Below are 26,771 nucleotides of genomic sequence, written 5' to 3'. Positions count from 1 at the left end.
GCACAAAATAACAAATCAGAAAGTTTAAAGTAAATAAATAGCTGAGTGAGTTTACTTATTTATTTTTTTACTAGAACTCATACAAAAAAGTAATGATAGTGGCTCATTTTGTATTTGTGGCATCTAATACCTCTAAAAGAATTTTCATAAAAAAATAAATAAATTTCAGCTTTGTGGTTGTTAAAAAAAGTATTACACATTTTTAAAGAGTCCACTCGAATTTCAGGTTTTCAGTAATATAGATACTTTACAGCAAACCCTTGATTTTATTCTTTTTCATTTTTCGTTTTCTATTGGTTTTATATAACTTTTTATTATATAACTAAATTGGATTAACAACAAAAACATTTTAAAAAAATTATCATATTTAAAATATGAGTAGAAGAAATTACGACTGGATTTTTAAAAAATGTTTTGTAGTAAAAGTAAAAGTAACAGTAAAAGATAATTAATCAGATGTATTTAAACTTTATAGCCTACTCTTTTTTTTAGCTTCAGTGTGAAACTGTTAGTGGACAGTGAGGTACAAGTACAGAGCCAACTGTCCTTATAGTGATGAGGATGATGCTGATGGTGATTAAAGATGTGGACTTAATTGGAGTTACGGACTGAGTTAGTATTATACCGACACACTGTGTATGTGTGAGCGTGAGTGGGGCTGTCTTCTAGCGTTGACGTAGGCAACATAAGGGTCAAGTGAGCAAAATTAAGACGGTTAAACGAATGCGCGCGCCTTCAAAACAAAAAATATCAAAGCTTGTTTGTTTGTTTTTTGAATACGTAAAAAGACTTTGATGACGCATTGGGAAAACTTTTTAATTAGAGGAAGTGAAACCTTAATTGGAATGGTTAACAGGACATCTGTATCTTAGAAAGTACTAAGATACAGTACTAAGAAGGTCTAGATTTTACCCCAGATATTACAAAAATTTTAACCCCATATAAACAAAAAAAGAAAGAAAAGAAAATTAAAGACTTCTACCACCGTCTTTGTTTTTTGGAATTCCCCATTAATCTCCATTTACCAGAGAATTCTTACTCTTCTGTAAAGCTTTCGTCCTTCTCGAAAGGGGCTATAAAAATCTTTAACTTAAAAGTTATTGAAATTTTTTCCTATTTTTGTTATATATACAATTATAAAATATAAAGATAATAAACAAAAAAATAAAAAGATTTGAATTTTGATTTTATGTTGAAGGAGCTGTAACCGGAAACGCTCGGTGTGCCATTGTCCGCGATGCTGCTGCATTTTTTATTTATTTTTTTTAGGAACAGCGGCGGAGGACTGAGGATTTCACTCTTCGCTCGTCCCCTTCATTTAGTCCGCGGTAAAGAGGTCCGCCCAGGCAGTGTGCGGATACTGTCTCCCTCTCCAACTACCGAATATTTGGTTTTAAACATATATACTGCCGACATATTTCTCTGCAGAGAGGAATGAGCAGCAGGATAAATCTCCAGTGACTTTTCGGAGGAGAGAGTGGTCCCCGGTGCCAGCAGGGCAGATAGTTGCTGTCTGCCTGTGCCGCTGCTGCGGGCAGAGGACTACAAACGCTAGCTTACTTCTGCTTATGTCTCCTGTATGAAATAACAGCGCCAAGGTAAACTTCATTCGTTCATTTATTTCCTCTTTTTTCTTCTTTTTTCTTTATTTTTATAAACGTAACCAGCCCGGTTAAGTTTATACTGTCACTGTTACATTTTAATGGCAGGTATATAAAGTTTGTAACATTTTATTATTTTTCTCATCGCCCACGTTTTTTTTCACTGATACTTGAACCCGTTTGCAATAATCTAATCACGGGCATTGTGTTGTGGTTTAATTTGACATGACAGACATGCAGATTTAAAATGTAAAGATTCTGGCTGTTTATGGGGCATAGTTGTGGTTACTGGCCATGTGTCAGTGTGTTACATTGTCATTAATAGTCAAACTGAAGTGTACTAATGTGTTCGGTGTTGTGCCAGAAATCTGATCGTCAAAAAGTGATTTCCGGTATTTGCAAAAAAGTGATTAAATAATATTAAAATTAGATAGATGAGTTGTTGGCCTATGATATGCAAAACATGTGCCAAATGTATAATAATAGATGATATCATAATAAATGATATCATCTTCAGACACAAACAACATTCCTGTCACAAGGTAGAACATGCAATCAGTTTTTGGCAAAGTGACTAAAATGTATTCTTTATTTATCTAGTTAAAAAGTATCGTTGGCATTAAAAATGGCTTTTTAAAGAGAATTTGCAACAAATAAAACATAATAGTTCTACAAAGATATTTTAAGTGGCCACAAAGGTCTGAATTAGTTATAATGTAGGTACAATGTCACATAAAGTCATAACTTCCAAAACATTAATTAATTTATTTTATATAGAACCACTTTGTAAATACTGTTGACCTCAGTCTATTTACCAATATACGCAAAAAAACAAACAAACTGCTAAAAACCTAAAAACAGAGCTATAAGACTTTATAAGTGTTTACTGTCTGCTGCTTGTTGTTGCCCATGCAGTGCGTGATTGATAGGCTGAACAACTTCCATTTATTGAGTAACCCCCCAACCCCCCAGTCATTTAAAGGAGAGCTGGAGAGTGAAGGCCTTGTAAATAATATAGCCCACTGCACTGAAACCACCACTAGGTAAAGATCCTAGAAGTTTAATCAGGAAAATGGAGGCAGGAAGAGAGACAAGGATGGAGGGAGTTTGGAGGGGGGAGGGGGTAGAAGGCAATATGAAGGAGGGTGATGGGGCTGGAGGAAGGACAGTAAGGACATGGGGGAGGAATGCTAACTGAGGAGGAGGGTAAATGTAGGACAATGAGGGGAGTTGTAGCCAGTAGCCACCAGCTGAATAGATGTGACCTCAGGTTCCCTGGGGAGCAGCTGCTGGGGGGTGGGGGTGGGGGGCTCCCAGCTGATTTATAATGCCACTTAGACTCAGAGCCACACCCAGGCGTTTCTTCTGGATGTGTGATGTTTCCCATGAACGTGAGTGCGTTTGTTTCTTTGTTGGGGAGTGGCACACACGTTATGTGCGAACTTGTTACACTGAGATAGATGCGATCAGTGTGTGTGTTTGTGTTGCTCTGTGAGACATAAGTGATGAATGTGTACAATTGCCCCCTGCGAGACATGCTTTGTGCCGTAGGGGAACATTTCAAGCGGAAAGATGTAACGTGGCACAAATAATTGCCTTTTAAAGCCATTCACCTCAATTGCCTGCACACGTGCCCATCCTACCTTGAGTTTGAAAGCGGGTCAACAACCTGATGAGCTCTGAAACAGCGAGACATTCACATGCGATCAGCCAGCACCAACCTCAGCAGTCTTTTCTATAACAAATGCTCTCCAACCTTATGAGATTTAAAAATCCTATAAGAGCAACAATTTCTAAACAATATAATCACTTTGATTTGTTGCCTTTACTGGGTGCCATTCTCTTAGCGCACAGTTTTTTGGCACAAATACATTTGTTCACTCATATTTTCACCACATTGAACACCAGTGCACCTCTAGCCCCTTTTCTTCCCTGTTCTTTTTTTAGATGGGGTGCCTCCTCTTTCTAAAATCAGCCCCGGAAACACCAGGGAGGTATGAAGCGGTTAACGCTGACCTCGGCTCTACAAGGTCTGCTGAGAAAATGAAGAATTTGTTCTGCTGGGAGTAAATGACAGCAGACATTTGCAGGGCTGTAAACTCTGTCATTCTTTGTTTATTATTGTGACAGCGTGAGTTTTTAACTGGAAGGCTCCGTGAGTTTGTGTAACTCACAAATAGAGGCAGTTTGTGTTTAGCAGGACAGAAAAATTACATGCGCTGTTTGCGCTGGGTTTCTTTGTCAGATAAGCAAATGTAAGGAAATGACAGGAAATGAGAGATGAGACAGCTATGGCGTGCAGTAAACATCCCCAACTGCACTCAAACTTGCAATTTTACAGCATTCCAAGTTTATTCCTTGTAATTTTAAAGAACATACTACGTCTTAGATTGCTGACATCTCACAGAGCAGCACGTTGGTACTTTAACTAATAATTGTTATTGACTGATCTGCAGGCATTTAACATGAGACTCTAAAGGTGTCATTTTAAATGTTAAAGCTCATGACAGTACAATTAGAACTGAACTGAACACCATTGCACGCTAGGAAAGTGTCTTCTCTATAAAAAAAACCAAAACATGGCACCACAGCTTTGGTTTGCAAATTTGAAGAAACAATAAGGCTTCTGGGACAGTGTCCTTTGAATAGATGAGACCAAAGCAGAGGTGTATGGCTGTAATGCAGAGCACCATGTGGCGAGAGCCAGTTTATCAGCACAAACACCTCATACCAACTATCAAGCATGGCCGTAAAGGAATGATGATTTGGGCTTGTTTTGCAGCTACAGCACTTGGGCACCTTGGAGTCATTGAGCTGACCATGAACGCCTATTTATAACATTTATAAGCATATTGCATTTTATAACTTTGGGGCCATCTGCCCAAAAGCCAAAATTGAAATAAAACTGGGTCCTGAAACACGACAGTGCTTCCAAGAGTCTACAATAAAGTGACTGAGTGTTGCAGTGGCCCAGTCGAAGTCCAGACGTCAATCCAACTGAAATGCTGCAATGGGACCTAAAGAGAGCTGTGCATGAACAAATACCCGTAAACCTCAATAAACTGTAGCAACGTAGGAAAGAAGAGAGCACCACAGCGATGCCAGAGACTGGCAGAAAACAATTCTTTCAACTTACTGCTGCTGAAGGTACAAGCTATTGAATTGTGGGCTGTACTTCATTTTTATACAAGCCCTCTAAATTTTGGCTTAAAAATGTGTTAAATAAATAATGGCACAGTATAATATGTGAAGTCTTTGTATTTACCTAATTTTAAGACACACTGGAAGGGTTGCACCAGAAGTGTTATTGCTGTGCCAGATATGCAGAGCCACCCACTGTGATGATCCATTGTGAATAAGGAAGCAGCCAAAAGAAATGTTTAACATAAAACCTTAAAATTAAAAGAGAGTCTACTTTTTTCTACCACAACAGTAGGAGATATTTAGGGGGTGCATTCTATTACAATATAATACAGCGGGTAACATCTGTTAAATGTATTGTATACAGAGGTTTTTGCAGGCTCTTAGCTACAGTTATTAAATAGTTAAACTGCTGACATCACAATCTGTCTTCGTGCTCAAGTCCTCTTTTGAGCAATAATCTCTCCCCATGTGTCTGTCTAAATCACATGTATGCATGAACACATAAAACAGGAACAATTTGAGCTGTGAAGTGTTTACTGCTCCAGTCTCTCCTGGAAGCAGAAGGGGAGGTCCTTCACTTATAGTGTAAAGTATGAAGCTCTAATGAAAGACATCTGAGTGTCTTTAATGAGCTGTGGTTTCGAGCAGGCTCTCCATAGAAAAACAGTTGAGGTGTCCATGGGTGGCCTCATGCAGTGAAACCAAATGTCAAAGTTTCTTTATTACATGTGTCCGTCCACATATCTGTAAAAAAAACATGTAATGTCAGATTGCTGGTACTGTAGTTTCTTCCCTTTGAGTGTGTTCTCTTTGATTACCACCATGTAGTCTACATTCATAGCCTTGATTAAAATACCTAAACAGCGGCTGAATGTCCAGATGAACAGGATCAACAAAACTTTACTGTTTTTCAATCTGTCTGAGAGAATGACATCATCTGTGATTGAGTTACTACTGGACAACTGCCTCACTCTAGTATTGCAAGTAAGTCACTGACAATCAACTAGCTTCACACCTCCAGAACTAACATGCTGTTGTGTGAGTCCTTGATATCACCCAGCTGCTTCCCCAGAGAGGATCTCATGGTTATAGCCAGACATACTCAAGCACCACCTTCTTTGACTGCAGCTGGCAATGTTGGTCCTTTTTCTGTAACAAAGAGAATGTCAATCTCTTGGAATTGCTGCAATTGTCACATCTAGTGCATAGACCTGGAGAATTGACCTATTTCTAGTCAGCAGTTGCCCAGATTACTGACTCTACTGGAGAAATAATGTTTATTCCTGTCTCCATCCCAACAGACAATTCATTAATCATTTCACAGCTGCAAATATTTATGGGAGACTGCAGGCTGCTGTCAGCCCAGGTTCTGCTCTGATTTTTGTAGAATTAAAAAATGCTTCAGCTGTCAGTTAATTTCCAGTCGCTCCCTTTGGCTCCAGTGCTGCTGTTGTTTAAAGCAGTTTCCAAGTTTGTTTAGCTTCTTGCACAGTTCCGATTACAGTGATGGACTGGTTTAGGTTTAGATCAGACACGCTTCATTCAGAAAGTCAATAAGCTGCTGTTCTGGCAGATCACAACCATTTCACCTCTTTGTAGTAAAGTAGCCTTTTCCTGGCTCTCGCTTGTCATTAACTTTCTTTGTTCTCCTATTTCCCACTGAACATCCATATATGTCATGCCTGGCTGGTTTCCAGGCATATTGATGCAGGCTTCTTGTACGTTCTTTAGCTTCCTGTGTTTTAGAGCAGGAAGGACAGAGTCAGCAAAGACAGGGAGTTTGGAAGGGCTTATTGTACAGCTGCTCCCAGCTCCACAGACTGAGCCCAAGGCTCACACTGTCACAGCAAGATAACCCCACAAGATTTCCACAGCCATCCTACAGTTTAGACTGGTGGTTGGTAGTGGTAAAAACTGGACCCTCTTGCCTTGTCTCACTCTGCTTTTATAGCATTGCTGTAAATGGTAAAACAGATGGCTCCTTAAAACTAAACAAAGCTTGTCTTCTGTCAAACAAATCTGCCTTACTTCAACAGCAATTCTTTTTTCAAGAATGCTACAGAATAAAGTGTGTCGTTACTTCTACAGAAACAAGTATTAAATTGGTTATATGTTTGTAGGCTCGAGGGAGATTTATGATTAACTTTGTGTCAAACCAAAGAGAGATTGGAGAGGCCAGGCAGGGAGGACGAGTCCAAAATAACGTTAGCATTGCACAGCTATTTTCAACACAGGGATAGAGCCCTGAAAAGCGATATGGTCTTGGCCCTCCACCAAAGGCTGTGGCTGGGTTTCGATTGTTTCTACTTAGCTACCATGCGAGGACGTGATGTGATGAGATACAAACCCAGTTTGATGTGCACTTTTCTTTTTAAGAAAAAAAGAAACCAGTCCTATGAAAGTGTTATAGATTATCTGAGTGGAAAAGTCCTTCAAATGCAGTATCCCTTCTCAGAAGTATATCTTTAGCCTCTGTCACACACAAGGAGAATGTTGGCAGGGCTCAAGAGAGCATGCGTGGCTAAGTGTTTTGTGTGAAAAGCTGCAGCAGAATTTTTAAGGCCAGCAACAGGCTCTCTGTTGAATCGCTGATAAAACTGTTTTTTAGGCTGTAGCTATTATCCTTATTACTCTATTAAACTATCACACTGTGCATAATTACAGGTCTCTCAGGGAAATATTCTGGAAAACTTTGACATTGCCTGAAACACTTTTTAACAGGATTCCTGATTAAGAAAACAACTAGACGGCTTCTACCGGTATTATGTAAATGAGCTATCACCTTTAATAGCTAAAATGTGAGCAGCTGTTGTTATATAATGGCACATCACTGCTTTAAGCGTCAGGAGTGACAGCACACTTTTTTTTAAAGGTGCTAGGGTTATAATGGCAAAAACAAATTCAAGGTTGGGTTTGCAGTGAAGCAGAAAGTGCATAAATACACATTTTTTCTTATTTACTCACTAAAGAAGATGCCTAAAATGCCACTGCCTGTAACTGTTAAGGTTTTTGAAATTATGTGCTCTCTATCTTATACAAATCACATTAGTGCATTTCACTAGCATTTAAAGCTAGCTAATTTGAATGGAATTCAGTGACTGTTGCTGATATATGGACTGCTTTTAGCTACAGAAAATAACTCTTTCAACGGCTTTGAATTAATAAGTAAAGGAACCTGACTTATACTTATAAGTCCGATACCAGCACTAATATCTGGTGATTTAAAAATCAGATATATCAGCTGATACTGTCTCACTTAGTGAGTATGATAATAAAGTTTAATATTGTTTTTAGGCACAATAGGTGGATTACTCATGTACTCTCTTCAGGCTCTGCCTGGCTCTGCTTGGATCAGATGCTGCTTGTCATTGTGTTTCAAATGTGCTCCCAACAGGGAAGCTGCAGAGACAAACTATGCAGCATCAATAACATGGTTGCAGGGTGTTTTTCTTCTCTGAATTTGAATCTCTTAATTTATAAATGTAGATAAGAAATTATTGTCAAATAGCTAATACTGGCCGTTATAGGTCAGGATCTTAGCAAATCTGCGCATCACTATTATGCCGCTACAGTTTTTATGTTACAGTTACTGGGTAATTGTTGCTTCTGTCAGTTTCCTAGTTGAATATTCAGTATGCATTTTATATTACATATTTTACCCATAATCAATGAAAAACTTGTTAGCCGCTCTTAGAACCCCTGGATCGTTTTCTCGCAATGGGAAAATAGAAATGGAAGCTGAATATTGACTGTATGTTTTTCAGACTAAAAATGGGAAAGAAAACTCACTGCTCATCCCGTCTCATGCCTTTCAGCCTCACTCTTCGGGCCAGTTATTTTTAGTGTTTTTTCCATTTCTGGAAGCTGTTTCGCTTGAGGAATCGCACAGAACTAACATGCTGATGTAACGTGGAAACTATGACATTTCTCAGCCGCTGTCACCTGGAGTGTTTTACTCTTTTCTTCTGTGCAAAAATTCACATCGACTACTAAATTGGATTGTCTGCACTTATCAATCCCCTTGAAACAAAGAAGCACCAAAAGATATTGTATTTTGTCTCATTAGTATTATTTAGCGCACAGAGGCCCTTTTAAGCCAAAAATTGGATGGTGAGTGGGAGCACTTTAAGTATCAGATCCTCGTGGTCTCAGAGGGCAGCCTGATTCATTACTTTTGAGAGGGTCCTCCGGATGATGGTGGGGGTGGATAGAGACACAGGCAGACACTGTTTGGTATTCTCCTTCAGTTCTGTCCGGCGGCTTGTACGTCTCAGAGCTCAGACATGTTCCCCACTCCGCTGTGTTTGAAGGGTATGTGGAGTCAAAGGGGCCACCGGCTTGGCTCCACTCACAGCGGAGGGAGTGAACTGAGCGATTGTGCCGGGGATATGAGGGAGGAGGGAGGCAGCGCAAGGGAGTGCGTTAGGGAAATGAGGGAGAGAAAATGGGAGGGATGGGAGTATAGGATGCCAAAGATATGCCACAGGCAACTCTGGAAACTGAACACATGTTGGAATGCTGGAATTAAATATCAACTAAAAACTCCAAGCTATCAGTGTCTATGAAATGTATCAGTCTTAAGCTGTGAAGACCTGTTAAAAGTTACGTAATTGTCATTACCAATTAAAGTTAATGACAGTAAAAGTACAGTAAAAGTGCAAATGGAGGAGAGAGGATTAGGAGATACATGAGCAGAAGTAAAGTCTGTGGGATCCTTTCCTTTGGACTTGAGACTACCCTTTTTCCTTTGAGCTGTGGACCGCCCTTTCCTGTTTTTCCTTCTTTTCCATTCCCTCTTTTCACAAACTTAGAAGAACAGCCTTTCTGAGGGAACCAAGCACCCAGCCTTTAGCCACAAAGAGAGCTGTGACTCTGAGCAGCAACCAGTTCTTTGCAGCTCCACTGTATGGTTTACCGTGTCTCCCTGTTTCTCTCCCTTGACTCCAGTGGTCATTATTCATGGCAGTGCTTGCTGAAGTAAGTAGTCCTAAGTACTTGCAAATGCAGCTCAGCTTGAAGGGAAGTAAATCCAGTCTTTTAAAGTAGCTCAGTTAATTTCTGCACCACAGATTTTCACGCAGGGATTCACCCCCCACTCACCTCAAGCTAATATCTGTTAACGTGATGTAAAAAAGTCATAAACAATATGTGCAGATGAGAAAAGTCGTGGAAAAATGGAAAAAGTGGGTTTGTAATCGGGTTTAATCAGGAAAATTGAGGCAGGAAGAGAGACAAGGATGGAGGGAGTTTGTTTATGCATCGTGGGTGTCACAACAGCTCACATTTCCCCAAAGTGCAGTAACAGTGTTATGGGTTACTATCCTGGTCAGGCAATGTTCAGGCTCTCTGGAATGCCTCAGCCCGTTTTAGTCACGCACCACAGTGTCTGCCATACATCACTTTCTCTTGCCAACTGATAGAGCCTTCAGAAGCCTACGAAACGCTGGGCTGCCACTAGTCACAGTTCAGGTGTGTGTGAAGAGTTAAATTTCCATGTATGTATGCAGACGTCTGAGTGGGGGAGAGACAGGGAGTTAAAGTAACTGCTCTTTCTGCTGTAGTCAGGGAATTTATCTATATTACCCTTTCCATCTACTCACACATTAAAGCACACACATGTCATTACATTTGTTACGTAATAACACATTACCAAGTTTGATTCATATATTTTTCATAGTAAAAATTACCAGGTTGTTTGTGAAAGCATACTTCTAGGTGTACGGTCTTTTCGAACCTCATGAATTTTGCAAAGTTAGCGCAAAGAGAATTATAGATGATAACGTGTTCTTAGCATTAGTTTGCATGTTCATAAAATCCTGGTTCCAGCATCCTGGTGCCTGGAACCAGTTCTCCCACACACCAGTGCAGGATAACGACAGTGTGTTAAAAGCCTGGTTTCCTAGGAACTTATAAATAATAATATGTGCTGCCGTTTATTTGCACAGCTTCTGTCCTTGTGGGTATGCTTTTTACATTTCACCATATCAAAACATGTCTGAGTGAATAGTAATAGTAATTCTCAAGCAATTTTATTAATTACAAAAATATGATTTGGTTTCTTCTTACAGCCTAACTGTGTTTCTCATCCTGTAGCAGCACCTGACAGATATAAGATTTTTAAGACCAATATCAATATGTTGTGATTTAAAAATCTGATATTCAGATATCCTAGTAAGTAGAGGAGACTCTACTTACTAGGGGGGGATGAATTTAAAATAAAAAAGAATGCTTGGACACTACTAGCATAATGGACAAGTTTTTTGACGGGGCTCCAAGACAAATGCAAAGCAGAGGTTGAAACAGTATCCCATAGTTGTCTATGTTTTTAAACCCATTTTGCACGGAGAGACATTTTTTGAAAAGAGGTAGTGGTTTTACACATACACCCATATGGGTGTGTGTAAAACTACAATCTCTTTCAAAAAACAGAAAAAACAACCATTATTTTACGCTTGGAGGATGTGTTTTTGCAGGGGGAGTGGGGGGGGCATTTTATTGTAAAACAAAGGGGGGGCCTAACAAAAAAAGTTTGGGAACCACCGCGCTAACATTATACCAGCTAATGTTAGCTGTGACCTAGAAATCACATTTTCCCTTTCATAAACAATTTCAGTTTGTTTGAGTTTTGTCCGAAAGTGTCTGAAACCAACAATATAATTTCTACTTCAAAGACAGTTTCAGTAACACTGGCTTACTGACAGGAAAAGTTCATGATATCCTCAAGAATGCACCTCAGTATCGCAGAGCCATTGCAGGGGGGGCGCGGTATGAAAAGGGGAAAAAAAACGCTTGGACACTGCTAAGCCAAAGACTAGAAGCATGTCTTGGTGAAGCATATCTTCCCTTTGGTTTCACCTACACAAGTGCCAAGGTAGGTCTCCCCTGCATAATTGGGTCTCCCTTTATCGGAGCATGCGCTGGGCTGTTGAAATCACGGACAAACAGTATCCCACATTCTTGATTTTTAGTTCACAAACACTTGTTGTAATGACTAACTACTCCTGACATTTTGGAGATGTTAGCTCTTTATACAGTAAAGTTACGGTGGGATACAAATAATATCAGGCTGATCCTGCCACGATTTGTTCCCCCTGTCTAAGGCTATGTTCACACTGCAGGCAAAAGCGCATCAAATCCGATTTTTTTGACCCTATGCGACCCATATCCGATCATGGTGTGACAGTGTGAACAGCACAAATCCGATATTTTCAAATCCGATCTGGGTCACTTTCATATGTGGTCCTGAATCCGATACATATCCGATGTTTTAGAAAGCGACTGCTGTTTGAACGGTCATGTCGCATTAAATCCGTCTTTTACGTCACTGACACAAGACCGATGGAAATTATCAGCACTGGAGAAGACATCACGAACGCTTCCTGGCCATCCAGTGTAGATGTAAGTGAAACTGTTGGGAAGACAACGCTGGAGAAACGTGAACATTTTATTTGTACTGTATAATCTGCAGATTCTGACAGAAATCTGCAACTATCCTTTGAAGCACCGCTCCTCTCTAAAACAGCAATAAGGATCATTATTAGGTGGTGGGAGGTTTGGAATCTTCTCTAACCCCTGTTCTCTGCGGCCTGCTGGAGCGGGGGGGCTAGGAGGAGGAGTTGGCCGTCCGACTGCGGTCTGGAGTGTGGGGCCTCCCTGCTGCTGCGGAGTCGGGGCAGTCTGCCTCTCCCCACCGCAGGGAAAAGGGTAACACCACCTGGGTCTGGGTGCAGTTACCCCCTCCAGGGGCAAGGGTACCTAGACCTGGTTCTTAGAGTACGCTTGGGGAGTGTGATCGTGTGTACAGCGTCTCTTTATGTTTGTCTCCACGTTGGTTGAGTGTGGAGTAAGTGCACATGAGAGCATGAGGGTGGGAATGGATGTTTGTATATGTGTGTGCCTGTATGTCTGTGTCTATATGTCAGGTTGGGTATCAGACGCCACCTCTCTGGGGACATCTCAGGCCCTCCAAGGTTTGGAGGCCTATCTCCCCCCACCACCACTTCCCCTGCCAGTGGCGGACTCCCTCAGGTGTCGGTGCGTTGGTGGTTCTTTGTGTCTGGGGATGGGCGTCCAGGTACACACCGGCTCACTCCTTGGCGGCCGCTTATCGGGGCCTGGAGCCTGGGGCTCGCTCGGGCCACTTCGGAGGTGGGGTGCCCCCGGCCTCTTGGCCTGGGGCTCGGTCACTCAGGCACGGCTGGCTGCCGGCGGAGCTCACGGGCGCGTCACTGCAACCCCCCCTGGCTTCTGCTCCGCGGCTGCTGAGTGAGCCCTCATCTGGGACTCTCCTCAGCTCTTTCTGGGACAGTGGCGCAGCTGCCCCTCTGTTGGTCTTCCTTGGTCTCTTGTGTTCTGGGGGCCTCTGGATGTCTGGAGTTTTGATCTCCTCCATACCTGCTTCATGCCCTGGAGGACGGGGCTGTGGCCCCCCCACACCCTCTAGCAGATCATTACATGAAGGAACCTTTTAAAAAAACAAGCGCGTCCATGCTCACAGGTGTACAAACGGGTGATCACACCCACAAACTACACCCTTTTTGGCTCCTACCTCAAAGCACACTGTGTTCTGTTGATCTTATGTGCTGCACAATAATGTTTAATATTTAGTATTTACTGTCATATTCCCATATATCATTGTGATGCTGTTTATTCTATTACTCTTGTTCTCTTCTGCTTGTTTTCTTTTTTCTTTCTCAGCAGGTGATCCAGGTGATTGATATATGCTTTTTTTTTCTGCTCATTCTGTTGGTTTTTGTCTTTTGCCCTTCTCCCCCGTCCCTCTTCTCAGCTGTTTCTCTTTCCCTCTTTCTTTCTCCCCTTCTTTCCCCCAGTCAAGTCTGTCCCGTATTCAGCAAGTGAAAATAAAATAAACAATAAAAGGTGAATCAAATGGACCATTATGGCAAGGCTGGGATGGTCAATTTGGTAAAGTAAATCCGTTGGGCATCTTTCTTTGCCTTTAGACAACAATTCTGATGGCAAAAGAGCCAAACGGGACAGGCAAAAGAAAAAAAAAGGATCATTATTAGGTTATCTACATTATTATGTAAATAACAAAATAACTTAAAGCAAAAATTGGGAAACGTGAAGTCCGAAGTCTTTATATTAAGGGCCATCAGTCAAACAATATTGTTTGCTCTGGGTCTAAACAGAGCGCGTTGTGTGTGACGCCTTCTTTTGCGCATGCGGGCCGCTTTGAGCGCTCACACTAGAGCGCGTTTGCTGTCGCATTTTATTTGTAGTGTGAACGAGCAGACAAAAAAATCGGATTTGATCAAAAATCGGAATTGAGCATTAAGACCTGCAGTGTGAACGTAGCCTAAATCACGGACAAACAGTATCTCACAGCTGTTTATGTTTTTAAACCCATTTTGCACAGAGAGGCATTTTTTGAAAAGTGTATTGATAGCAATGTTGAATATTATTACACAGGAAAAAAAAACAACTACACGTAAAATAATCACACCGTGACGCCTCTGCCTTTGTAAATGGAGGGACAGTAACTGCGTGTGTGTATGTAAGCCTGTAAAAACTGAAGATAGATTAACATTTTGTCTCTATCTGCTATTCTGCAATTCATCTCATGTAAACAATAACGTGGCGCACAGTGTGATGTGAAAAAAGGCACATACCTTTGACGTTGTGTGACGAACTCTGTATTCCTCGTCCACACGTAAACGCAAAGAAGGAGTTTTAAAAAATCTCAGTTTTCGGTGATTCGAAACGCCGTTTACGTGTGGACGAAACAGCTGCATTTTCAAAAATACCTGTGTAGGTGTGGACGCAGCATAAAAGAGTTAGTAGTTTATTTTATTACTACCTGTAATTTATTGCAGATTACTTGTATTTGCTTAATTGCTTACTAAATGCTTGAGGTGTGAAATAAACCGCAATGGAGCAAAATATGGGTGTGTGTGGTTGGAGGATGTGTGCGCGTGCGGGGGGCATCTTGGCTGCTTTCAGACCCATGAAACATAAGCATTTCCCTAAAAAAATGTTGTGTAGTTTTTTGTTTTCTTATATTTACTCTGCTCAACTCTGCTTGGATCAGCTGACTGCCAGCAAGAAAAGTAAAGAGTAGTTGAAGGGTGTCTCTCCCATTTCTTTACCTGTTAAATTTTCATTTATCAGCAGTTACGCATGCAGACACCAATAGACCAGATGGCTAATATCAGCTGATAAATTGGTCTGATTGCATTCTACGCTGAATTTTATCATTTATGAATTGCATAAACTGCATTTCTGAAATGCAAACAGACAGATTACAGTTGAGTTTAAACATTCATGCTTATATAATAAACAACTTTCCACCAAGTATGTCCTACCTTATCAGTGGTGGGTTTTTGCTTTCGAAGTAATCGTTTTTCTACCTTTTTATTTTACTAAAACATATAACAGTGTGTGAGGAAAATATTGACAAGTTATTTAGTTGATTTAGAAGTCTGGGAAGTCTGACGTTTCTGGATGACCTGTTCCTGAACCTTCCTTGGGCTGCTCTCAGTCTTCAGCTCTATATCCTACTGTAGTTATTTACTAAGCATTCCTCTGTACAGCTGCAAAGCTTCATGGGATTGAAGACAGCATGGTTATTTTTCTAACTTGACACCTGAAAAGAGTCTTATTGCCATTGTTTTTATTTGACTGCAAACAAGAAACATACACAGAAATATCATGTTTGTGAACCTCTTTGATTTTAAGATCAGGATTTTCACCTGAGTCACTTCTTTATCCTGTATACTGACTACACATAAACCAATCATTCGCAACATTTAAAGCTGGGTCATAGATCTGTATTCTACCATAGAAGATGCTATGGGATCTTTTTATTCTATTAAATGTCCAGCTACAACACCAACTAGAACATGCTGCCCATGCCCAGCAGTGCCAAGCCAGCTGATCTAATCTGGGGGGCTGTAGACAGGCCGTCTGTCCCTCTGTGTCTGGATAAACGCACACACACATTCACACAAGTGCTTAGGAATGCATCAGTCAACACAGTGAACACTGAACATCAGAGCTTCCTTTAGCACAGTGTGAGGGAATGCAGTCTTTTATTGCAGCCTCCATGAATAGCCAGCAGCAGCCAGTAGTCTAAATAAGTTAAAATCAAAGTTTTGTGACTTTACCGCTGTCTGTCTGTCAGTCTCTAATTTGGATCCTTGACCTGTAGTGTGGTAGACTTCTATATTCTGAGAATATTTTAGCAATGACTCACCATCAGTTTGTGTTTTATGGTCAGATGGAGTGTTGGGTATACCTTCCACATGTTTTAGATTCAACATGATCTGATCCTTTGCTGGCTGGTGGTTGGTTGACAGTTCTGTCGAGGAGCTTTCTCAGCTGCGGCTGAGTAGGTCTGCCAGTAAGAGGTGCTGCGAATCTTAAAGAATGCCAGCACAAACTATATCTTAATATAATCATCGGTTATGCAGAATTTTTAGTGACACAGAGGCATAAAAACGAAACACTGTGAAAACAGTAAAAAAAAAACCATAAAACGTAAAATACATAAAAATAAAGCCTGTAAACTCGAACTCAGCTGTTTTTAGCTAGGCTATGAGCTCGTGCCTACTTATTTGGGCATTAGCATGTTTGTTGCTAAAATAAGTTGTTGAGCATTTTAGCAGCTTTGAGCTATCTGTGATAAAATATGTCCACACACAGCAACTAGCCAACCAAATGGCCTGCAGTCAGACAGGGATCAATGTACACGACGACAGAGGGGATGACTCTAGGGAGCTGATGCTATTTACAGTAAAAGGAATTGTGGGAGAGAAATAAATAATAGGTACAGTCCAAGCTAAGGATGAGTTGATGTAATCTTGTGTGTGTGCGTGAGTGAAAGTGGTTTGATTTAAATGAGCGGCCTGTTACCCTATGACCATCTGAGAATAGCCAAGCACGCTATAACAGGATAATTTATTACCTCCAATTATAACCAAGCTATTTGCAGGTTTAATCTCTCATCTCTTGGACACTCGTTCTCACTCTTGTGGACCTTTTTATCCGGGGATATTATTAATTCAGACACTCAGGCCACCAAGCACACCAGATCCTGTTATTGGAAATAAAGGCACAGTCAAAATGGCATTGTGCTTTTCAAAACAGCAGTCGCTCTGTTTATGTCAAGACCAGAACACCTTGATGTATATATTTTTTCCCCTTGTGTGTTTTTCAGATGGACCTGAAGGTGATCTTGATATCTCTGTTGTTAGGAGTCTTTTGCTACTGTAATCCTCAGAAAGGTAAGATTTTCCTCTTGATATTTCCGTAGCATCCTTCATGTGTCCCAATTATATCATTTTGTTGATGTCAGCTCGTATAGTAAACATGCAGTTTATTTTGATGAGTCCCACTGTGGCGAGGGAGGGTTAATGATGTTGCTGAGCAGAGCTCCACTTCAGCATCAGGGCATAGAGGATAATGGAAAAAATGGAATTATCCGTCTCTGTCTCCCATTACCATTGAGACGCGGAGTGTTGCAGAGGAACCGATTTGTAAGCGCGCAGGCGGGGGCTTAACAGGACTGCTTATTTTGCAGCGACTGCGCTATACCTCTCCTCCCTCTGACTCTGCTCTCTCTTCTCTCTTTGTTTTCCATCTAGAGGGGAACGAGTGCATCAGTGCCAATGCCAAACACTGTGGGGAATGCATCCAGGCTGGAGCCAAATGTGGCTGGTGTGAACAGGAAGTACGTGAACTGAAGTGGTCAGCTGTTTTCACTGCTGCGGAAGTGAAAACAGCTGTTAAGCCTAACATTATGTTTTATGTTAGGCTTATACTCTTTGTTATCTTTGAAACATCGATAGATTCGTCAATTCCCAAAGAGAAGGGTGGCATTTTTAGCAATCTTTTATATCAATGATATACAGAGGAGCAAGAAGCCAGTATTTTACACTCATCCAATTTACAAAGACTGCTCCTACCTAGGAGCGCAGGGTAGGCTGTAGTCTGTTATACTTTTCTAGTCTCCACTCGCTCTCTCCAAAGTGATCATTTGGCTTGTTGTACATTGTAGAACATCCTTGTTTACACATAACAAAGATGCCTACATATGAACAGATTTTAACTTGTTAAACTGACAGACTGCTCCTTTAATTCTCTCTGTGCTGCTGCTCTTAGAACTTCCTGAAACAGGGTGAAGCCTTGTCAACCCGTTGTGATGAGGTAGAGTCTTTAAAAGACAGGGGTTGTAATGATTCGCAAATTCAGAATCCAACCGGCAAGAAGTGGATCATCACAAACAAGCGTGTGACCAATCGCAAAAAGGTTACTGGGGTCGAAACCAATAAACCAAAGCCAGAGGAAATCACTCAGATCCAGCCCCAGAAACTCAGACTCAACCTTCGATCTGGTGAGAACACATTTTATACTGTTACTGGAAGTGCATCCAGGCTGGAGCAACCTCAGTTTTATTTAAACTTTAAATGTGATCTCTTTATGTAGGTCAGCCCCAGTCTTTTGACTTGAAGTTCAAACGAGCTGAAGATTATCCCATTGACCTGTACTACTTGATGGACCTGTCCTACTCAATGAAGGATGATCTGGAGAATGTCAAGAACCTGGGAACCAGTCTCATGTTGGAGATGAAAAAGATCACCAGTGACTTTCATATAGGTGGGGATTATCAATAACACCTGTTTAATTTTCTCACTATAAAATGTAATTACACAAGTAAAGAAAGACTTTTATAACTGCACAAATATACATTTGTAGCCCCCCTCAAAATTATAAAAATAAATAGATAGACAGTTTAGAGGTATACTCTTAAAGCAATTTTGAGGTTGGATGAAGTTCTTTTCAATCCAATTCTCATTTAAAAACAAGCAAAAAAAACAAACAACTAATCATATGCAGGATTAAAAGATAATCAGGCCGTTGTGCCTCACACCTAACCCCACAGTTACAGACATACGCATTGTCAAAGCAAACATCTAGTTTAGTTTAGTTTAAAATTTATTTTGCAGGTTTTGGTTCGTTTGTGGAGAAGACGGTCATGCCTTACATCAGCACCACTCCATCCAAGCTGCTAAACCCATGCACAGGGGACCAGAACTGCACCAGCCCCTTCAGCTATAAGAATGTCTTGAGTCTGACCAGTGACGGCAATATGTTCAACTCTCTGGTGGGCAAGCAGCAAATCTCAGGAAACCTGGACTCTCCAGAGGGGGGCTTTGACGCCATCATGCAAGTGGCTGTTTGCGGGGTAAGCATCAAGAAAAGGAAAGTGATCCTGTGGGAAATTTTCACTCTCAAGTAATTTTCCAGTCATTATGGGGCTTGCTTGGAGGGATATAGTGCCAGTAAAAGTGTTTAGATGTAGTGTCAAAAAGGTATTTTATGAGTGCTTGGTGTTTACAAGGAGATTTGTGGATGTAGTCAAAAGTTCATGTGTCACATATTAAGCTGTTCTGGTAATTACTTAATATATTTTCTTTTTTATTTATCAGAAGGAAATTGGCTGGAGGAATGTTACGCGTCTGCTGGTGTTCTCCACTGATGCCGGTTTCCACTTTGCTGGAGATGGCAAACTGGGAGGCATTGTACTGCCTAATGATGGAAAATGTCACTTGGAGGACAATGTGTACACAATGAGCCACTATTATGTAAGTAGTTCCTTTGTGCTTTGGTTGTTTTGTACAGGTTAGCTGTGTTGATTTTGTAAATATGGCTTTTTCTCTTCCTTGGTCTTTTTAAGGATTATCCCTCAATTGCTCACCTGGTCCAGAAGCTAAGCGACAACAACATTCAGACTATCTTTGCAGTCACAGAGGAGTTTCAGCCTGTGTACCAAGTTAGTTCTTCTTCTTGTTATCCCTGTGATACTCATTCACGTCTTTCTTCATTGTCATTTTTTAAGCATGCATGTGTTTGTCCAGTGCAACAAAAACATCTGCAAAAAGCTTAGCCATCTGCTAAGTTAAGACTACCATCCCCTTGAAGTTCTCATTATTTCTTGCTAACAAGCTGTTGCTTTTTAAGTCCACCTTTCGAAGTGTGAACACCCATCAAAGCAATAGTTGAAATTTGTGTGATCAGAATCTGCAATAAAATGGTTAAAATATTATTTTGTGGGCTGTAGTGTAAGTTGAAACAACTTGTGTCTCTTTCTGAGGCCACGAGATTAATAGAGTTCTGAAGTTTTGCTCTGAACATGCCTCTTCCTCCACAGGAACTGAAAAATCTGATACCAAAGTCTGCAGTGGGTACACTGTCTGCCAACTCCAGCAATGTAATCAACCTCATCATAGACGCTTACAATGTAAGTACATTGTTGAGATTTTTTGCTGTTAGCATAATGTCATAAAACTTTGATCAAGTTATCATTTCCTCATATGAACTCTGTTAAAATCTTGTAGCGATTACTGAGCTGGAACATTCCTTTTTTGTACTTGTATTCTCATTTAACCTACAGCCATGCCTTTGTGTGTTGTACTCTGTCAAAACAAAGCTACCAGATGAAATTCCAAAGCAGGAAAAAACCTTCATGTTGTTATGTTTTTGGTTTTTGGCAGTCTCTCTCATCTGAAGTTATTCTAGACAACAGCAAGCTCCCAGAGGGAGTGGAGATAGAATACAAATCACAGTGTAAGAACGGAGTGGTTAACGACAAGGACGATGGACGAAAGTGCTCCAATATCTCAATTGGAGATGAGGTGGGAAATACAGAATGACTTCTTGTTGTTGCAGTTCACAGTTCATATTTTCCATTTCAGTTTTCACACCATTCTTCTCTCATTTAGGCTTTCTTTCTTATTCCATTACTCAGGTCAACTTTAACATCACTGTGACATCTAAGGGCTGTCCAAATGAAGGCAAGAGTGAGACCATCAAGATAAAGCCCCTGGGATTCACAGAGGAGGTGGAGATTATCCTCAACTTCATCTGTGACTGTCAATGCCAGAATAACGATGTTGTTAAAAAAAGCGAAAAGTGCTCCTTAAATGGGACCTTTGAGTGTGGAGCGTGCAGGTAAGCCTTTAATTCAAAAGATATTTTGCTGAAAAATGCCATCGTTCACTTCTCGCCTTCGCATGTACTTGGACTTCTTTTAAAATGCATCACAACCTCCCCTTTATTGTCTCAGGTGTTTTGAAGGCCGTGTGGGTAGAAATTGCGAATGCAGCAGCAACGACATGGCTACAGACGACATGGATCAGACCTGCCGTAAAGACAACAGCACGGACATCTGCAGCAACAACGGAGAATGCGTGTGCGGCACATGCGAGTGCAAGAAGAGACCCAACCCAGAGGAAAGGTACAGCGGCCAGTTCTGCGAGTGTGACAACTTCAACTGTGATCGCTCTGAAAACAAACTGTGTGGAGGTGAGTGTGTCAATGTTACAGATTATATCTGTGGCTTCATTTAAGTGTTTAGGCCATTTACAGTATTTAATCACAATTTTCCTTTTTTAACTTTTTTCCTTAGGGAATGGACGATGTGTGTGCAGGGAGTGTATCTGCGACCCCATGTGGAGCGGTAGAGCCTGTGACTGTTCTCTGGACAACAGCACATGTTTGGCCACCAACAAGCAGATCTGTAACGGCAGAGGAAGATGTGAGTGTGGCGTTTGCAAGTGCACAGACCCCAAGTTCCAGGGTCCCACATGTGAAACCTGCCCTACCTGTCCAGGAGTCTGCGCTGAACACAAGTAAGTCTGATGTGTAGAAATAGTTCTGGTTTTGCATATATTTCATAGATGACAAGTTGTGTAAAATGTAAATAAAACCAGCATGCAATGATTTACAAACCCATATTTTATTTACTATAGAAAAGAAAAATATGTCTGATGTTTAAAAGAATATACTTATAAATCACAAGGCATCACAAGGTAATTAAAGGCTCAATTGGGAGTGCTGACAAGATACTATAGTGATTGGTGCAGATATCTACAGCTTTACTACGGCTGTGAGTGCATGCTCACTGAAATTATTGCAAACCTCTACTGTGTGCATGCATTAAAATAATAGGTGATTGGCATGTGTGTTCCTGTTCAGCTGCTGAACACTTCTCTTTAAGTGTTTGCTCTCATAATGTCTCTGTACTATGCAAGTACATGTACGTAAATCAGCTTTGAGTAAAATCTGACTGCATATCCACTGCAAATAAGAACTTAGTAATAGCTGATCTGTCATATATTCATTGCTAATAATAACATGTCAACATATAACAAAAAAAATAACAAAAAAAAGAAAATTATCAAAAATCTAAATAAAATATAGAAATAAGGCTACGTTAACTGACTCCATGACAACAAGGAGGTAGATGGGCTGCTGCAGTTGTTTCTTTTTTGTTGTCACGTGGCAAATCTAACTGAGTGTTTACTAACAACACTCCTTGTCCTTTCCAGACTGTGTGTCCAGTGCCGGGCGTTTGGCACCGGTGAGAAGATGAAAACATGCAAAGAGGAGTGCAGCTACTTTAACCTGATTACAGTGAAGGACAGGAACAAGCTGCCGCAGCCCAATGACTACCCTTACCCCGTGATGCACTGCAAGGAGAGGGATGCCAATGACTGCTGGTTCTACTATACCTACGCTGTCAACGACACGGAAAGGGAAGTCCATGTGGTCGACAAGCTGGGTAAGGAGAGGGCTGGGCTCACTGGGAACAGGGTGTGGAAGGTTTCTGTTACAGAAAAAGCTAATTACAGGGGCCATGGTGGTTGGCTTACAAAAATAGAGCTTTTGTTTACTCACATATAGCTGTGTGATGGTATGTTACTCCCATGGTGTTATTGCTGCACTGCGATTTCAAGCTGCCTGCTGAACCCTGCTCTTTTTCAGACTGCCCCTCCGGTCCTGACATCATCCCCATTGTGGCCGGCGTGGTCGCAGGCATTGTCCTCATTGGCTTAGCCCTGCTGCTGATCTGGAAGCTGCTGATGATCATCCACGACAGAAGAGAGTTCGCCAAGTTTGAAAAGGAGAAGATGAACGCCAAATGGGACACGGTGAGTGCCTGGAACAGGAAGTGGCTCTGTGAAAGACGAGCAGGATAAATGTTTTTGATTGTTTTAGTTTAAGTTAAATGTGGAAAACAGGTGTCGGTTGGCTGCTCAGCAACAGCAGCCGCTGTCAGAGAATTAAGTTGCGAAGATCATTGTTGTTTTTTAGCAACGGACGAGATTTGCAGACTTTTCGAAATCATTATGAAGTATCTTGTTCTCACTCTCCACCGTCCCACAGCTGCACACACAGACTGTATTTGTTGCTTTTGAGCGGAGCTCAAAATAAAGAGGGAAAAATGTTGAAGACTGTGTGGACTTTTTTGGGAATGCTATGCACTCTGAGCATAGCTGGACTTTTTCTGGGGAGTAGCCACAACTCCTCCCCTCCCTGCTTCTTCCACATCATCTGCCAATATCTATATAACAAAAATCTGGATTTCAGCATAATTCCATGTGCAGTAATATTCCCCCATCTAGTGGCAGGAGTTTGTCAAACCTGCAGTGAATAATGGGGTTGATGGTGCAGATGTCTCTAATCAGCAGCAGTAAAGCTGCTCTGCATTTTGGGGTCTTTCTTATTCCCACAGGCAGCGTGGCCTAAAGCTCCACATCCCTGTAATATTGAAAAATAAGAGTGCATGTAATCCTGCTCCCTGACAAGATAAAAGGAAGACGTCTGTGTCAAATATCATACCCAGATGCTTTGTTTGATTTGTTTTTATCTTCATCCTATAATTTTTAGGTATCTATCATCAGTTATGATCTATATATATATATATATATATATATATATATATATATATATATATATATATATATATATATATATATATATTGTGTATATTGACATGATACAGTTGTATTTAAGCTGCAACAACACTTACATTCAGTACAGGTCTTTAGGTCTTTAGGTGCAATTGACAACGAAAATAAACATCACGGGTGCCCTTCATGTTTTTCTGTAAATGTTTTAATCTGATGGCAAGTTCTTTTTATCCTTTTATTTGAGAGGTGGGAAGCTGCCAGACAGGGAGGGGAGGATTAAATGCTTCAGCACCTTCAGCACCTTCCGGTTAACCAAAAGCAAAAAGACAAGAAAGACTGCAAGTGAACAAGTGAATCATAGATGAGCTATGTTAGGAAAAATGCTTTGGTGGCTCATTGCTTAATAAGAGCTTCCAGCTAAATTCCTTCTATTTCACATGCTGTCTTTTCTTCTGTCACCGCACCTGATTCCTGCTTTTTCATTTTATCTCGCCTTTTGTATTTTTTTCTCTCCTGTACTGTCACTCTTTGTTTCCTCATTCATCTCTGCCCTGTGCTCATCTGCACCCATAGCAAGAGAACCCCATATACAAGAGTCCCATCAATCAGTTCCAGAACCCAAACTATGGACGTAAAGCTGCTGTTCTTTAAGTTTGTATTTCTTTTACTTTCCACTTGGTTTTCCCTGCACGGGCTGTTTATGTGTGTGCTGTGATCTCTCTCTCTCTCACCTGTCTTTTTAAAGACCTACAGACTCTGCAGCTACATTAAGAGTAGATTAATGAAGACTGCATGAACAGGCTGTGACAAGCAAAGTTGCTTGGTGATTTTTACCTTCTGGTGTTTAGTATGTGGTCACAAAAGCATGTCTGTTTGCAAAGTGTGATACAACAAAAACTGAAACTAAATTCTGTGAATATCCCAAGTTGTTGTATATTTAATCATAACCGGTGTTTTTGGAAGAATAACACACACACACACAAACATGCATGGTTTGATTGAGTTTTAGAATTTGACCAAATTTCAACTTTTCTTTTCCAGGGTGAAAATCCAATCTACAAAAGCGCCGTGACGACTGTGGTCAATCCCAAATATGAAGGCAAATGTTAGCTCCACAGTTCAGCTCTGCTATCAAGTATCCGACAGCCGCAGCCTTTACCGTAGCTTTGAGTTCTGACAGGAGCGTGCGGAGGAATTTATGTGCATTTTTTTTTCCTATTTGCTTTATCATTACAGTGTATACATTTGCCCACTGATTCAGTATTTTTACTAACACTTGATGATATGATTTTTATGCATTTGTTGTATTTTAGATGTACAGTATGTGTATATACTTTTAAGTTGCGTATTAGTTCTCCTGCCGCTGGACTGGTACGGGCAGAGGACTTGGCTTTTTTTTTAGCAACACAGCGTAGACGCCATGGATAATATAACACGTGCACAACACTCCTTCAGCTTCTGTCTGTCTCTACTCGTCTGACTCTGTCTGCACTGACCTCCTGTGAGTTTCTGTATGTTTGCTGACAGGGCCTGAGTTTAATATGTAAATTCTTGGCCATATCAGGACAGTATGCCGGTGTGTATATATCGAAAACAACTGCAATAGGAAGTACTGAGTAATGTTGAGCATTCGACTTAGATTAGGCTATTGCACAGTCTATTATACAGTATATATTATATTGAGTGCGGCGTAAGAACATCTAGTGATTCAAATATCATTAAAGGGAATGCATACCACTTGTTCAGATTTTGAAAATGTGGTGGTAATGAACAATCAATGGATTTTTATTACTATAAAATAAATTACTGCTTAACTAATGAGATATGATTGTATATGGTAAATGAAGTAACTTTGACACTCATTCTCAGGTCCTTTGCTGTCTTCTTTTCAAGTACACCAAACGCATGTCCTGTCAGTGAACTGGTGAAGTTGCCCATTTGATCCGATCGTGCTGGTTTGTTTTTGAGACTGTGAGGCTGAAACTGTCTTTGAAACGTCACATGAAGAACCTCTGAAATGTTTCCCAAACCCAAATGCCTCTGATACCACACTCAAGCCTTTTACAGTATTATTTTCAAAGTGCCTTTTATCTCAGTATCATGTTCTCCCACAGTGCTGTTTATGACTTATTTATTAAATAATGGACAAAAAAAAGTGTATTTTCTTTCTTTCAGGTGTTTCATTTGTGGAAGGGCTGTAAATACTGTTAGGTTCATAAAGTTTGTGGACGATAATTCAGTTTTTTTTAAGTTTGCATGTGTAAGCAATCACAGCAGAGTGTAAATGAAACAGTCAAGTCAATATGTGATGGAAGCGCAGACTTTCAGCTTTTCAGCTTGCATGAACTGTTTAGGAATTATGGACATTTTTATGCACAATCACAAAATTTCAGAGTCAAAAGTAATTGGGGAGTTGATTGAGAAGTATCAATCAACTGTGTTTTCTAATTAGTTTTTATTTTATTTTATTTCTTTTTTTTTATATTTCAATTCAGTTTAGTTTCACAAAGGTTTGATATTTCTTCTATATTTTTATTTGAGTTTAGTTTTCCAAGTTCACAGTATCGTTTCAGTTAGTTTGAATTATTTTCCAAAATTCGAATTATCCCATCAGCTGCAAGCATCTTGGGATAGGCACCAGTTTAGCTCGGGTGTGAGCATTTGACCATATGCAATATAGCCGGAGAGCAATAGGCCTGGGTTCCGGTTTGACCCATGGCTCTTTGCTTCATGTCTTCCATTTCTCTCTCCCCACTTTCCTCTCTGTCTTCACTGTCCATATTCAATAAACCCCCCCAAAAAATATCTTGTATTCTTATCCTCCTAAGACCTGAACACTTTCATTGCAAGCATTTTTAATTTATCTTTGAGCCGTGAGCTGAAGAACAGCATGTCAGGGGAGGAGACTTTGATACATGTTGACTTCTCAGAAAACTACAGCTGTAAATACAGTTCTCAAGTTCAGGCAGTCCACTTTGGGGCTTCACATCAGCAGGCCATCCTTCATACTTGTGTGTTGTATGTTGGTGGACTCTCAGTGCCTGTGTGCTTTAGCACCATCTCCCCCAGTAGACATAAAGGCCCTCCAGCAATATGGCAGCACCTAAATCCTGTACTAGATTACCTTCAAGGCCAACATCCACAAGTGTCTGTGCTGCACCTTTTAAGCGACGGAGCCTGTACGCAATACAAACAACCAAGAAACTTCTACCTTTTCACTACAGAACTGGACAGAAGAGGATTCAAGGCTGGCTCTTGGAATTTTTTCGAGGCTCGTAATGGAAAAGGAGCACCAGATGGTGTCGGGGGA

The 26,771-nt window shown here is 40.7% G+C and overlaps 1 protein-coding gene across 2 annotated transcripts; it reads left to right on the top strand.

Annotated features, from left to right (window-relative positions):
* The first annotated feature begins 1,261 nt into the window (after window positions 1-1,261).
* itgb1a (integrin, beta 1a) lies at window positions 1,262-25,621 on the top strand. 2 transcript variants are annotated; one of them, XM_085418150.1, is made up of 17 exons: window positions 1,262-1,598; window positions 16,924-16,990; window positions 17,351-17,436; window positions 17,868-18,099; window positions 18,192-18,362; window positions 18,713-18,951; window positions 19,196-19,351; window positions 19,444-19,539; window positions 19,918-20,007; window positions 20,261-20,401; window positions 20,515-20,717; window positions 20,833-21,071; window positions 21,175-21,397; window positions 22,097-22,329; window positions 22,533-22,699; window positions 24,035-24,112; window positions 24,503-25,621. In XM_085418150.1, the coding sequence occupies exons 2-16, from the start codon at window positions 16,924-16,926 to the stop codon at window positions 24,110-24,112; spliced, it is 2,421 nt and encodes an 806-aa protein (XP_085274276.1). In that variant the 5' UTR covers window positions 1,262-1,598; the 3' UTR covers window positions 24,503-25,621. The 2 variants fall into 2 exon arrangements, with proteins under 2 accessions (XP_085274276.1, XP_085274277.1); XM_085418151.1 differs by lacking the exon at window positions 24,035-24,112 and having other exon boundaries at window positions 24,503-25,620.
* Window positions 25,622-26,771: the final 1,150 nt, after the last annotated feature.

The sequence above is a fragment of the Rhamphochromis longiceps genome, linkage group LG9 (assembly GCF_057381845.1).
Source record: "Rhamphochromis longiceps isolate RC_006_pf linkage group LG9, R_longiceps_female_GT1.1, whole genome shotgun sequence".
Lineage (NCBI taxonomy): Eukaryota > Metazoa > Chordata > Actinopteri > Cichliformes > Cichlidae > Rhamphochromis > Rhamphochromis longiceps.
Note: the sequence above shows the minus strand (reverse complement) of the source record. Positions and strands in the feature narration are given on the sequence as shown.

Coding starts and splice junctions, on each gene's coding strand:
- itgb1a (XM_085418150.1), top strand. CDS start 16,924: ATGGACCTGAAGGTGATCTTGATATCTCTGTTGTTAGGAGTCTTTTGC. Junction 18,100..18,191: donor CAGACTCAACCTTCGATCTG/GTGAGAACACAT, acceptor CTCTTTATGTAG/GTCAGCCCCAGTCTTTTGAC. Junction 20,008..20,260: donor TCATCATAGACGCTTACAAT/GTAAGTACATTG, acceptor GGTTTTTGGCAG/TCTCTCTCATCTGAAGTTAT.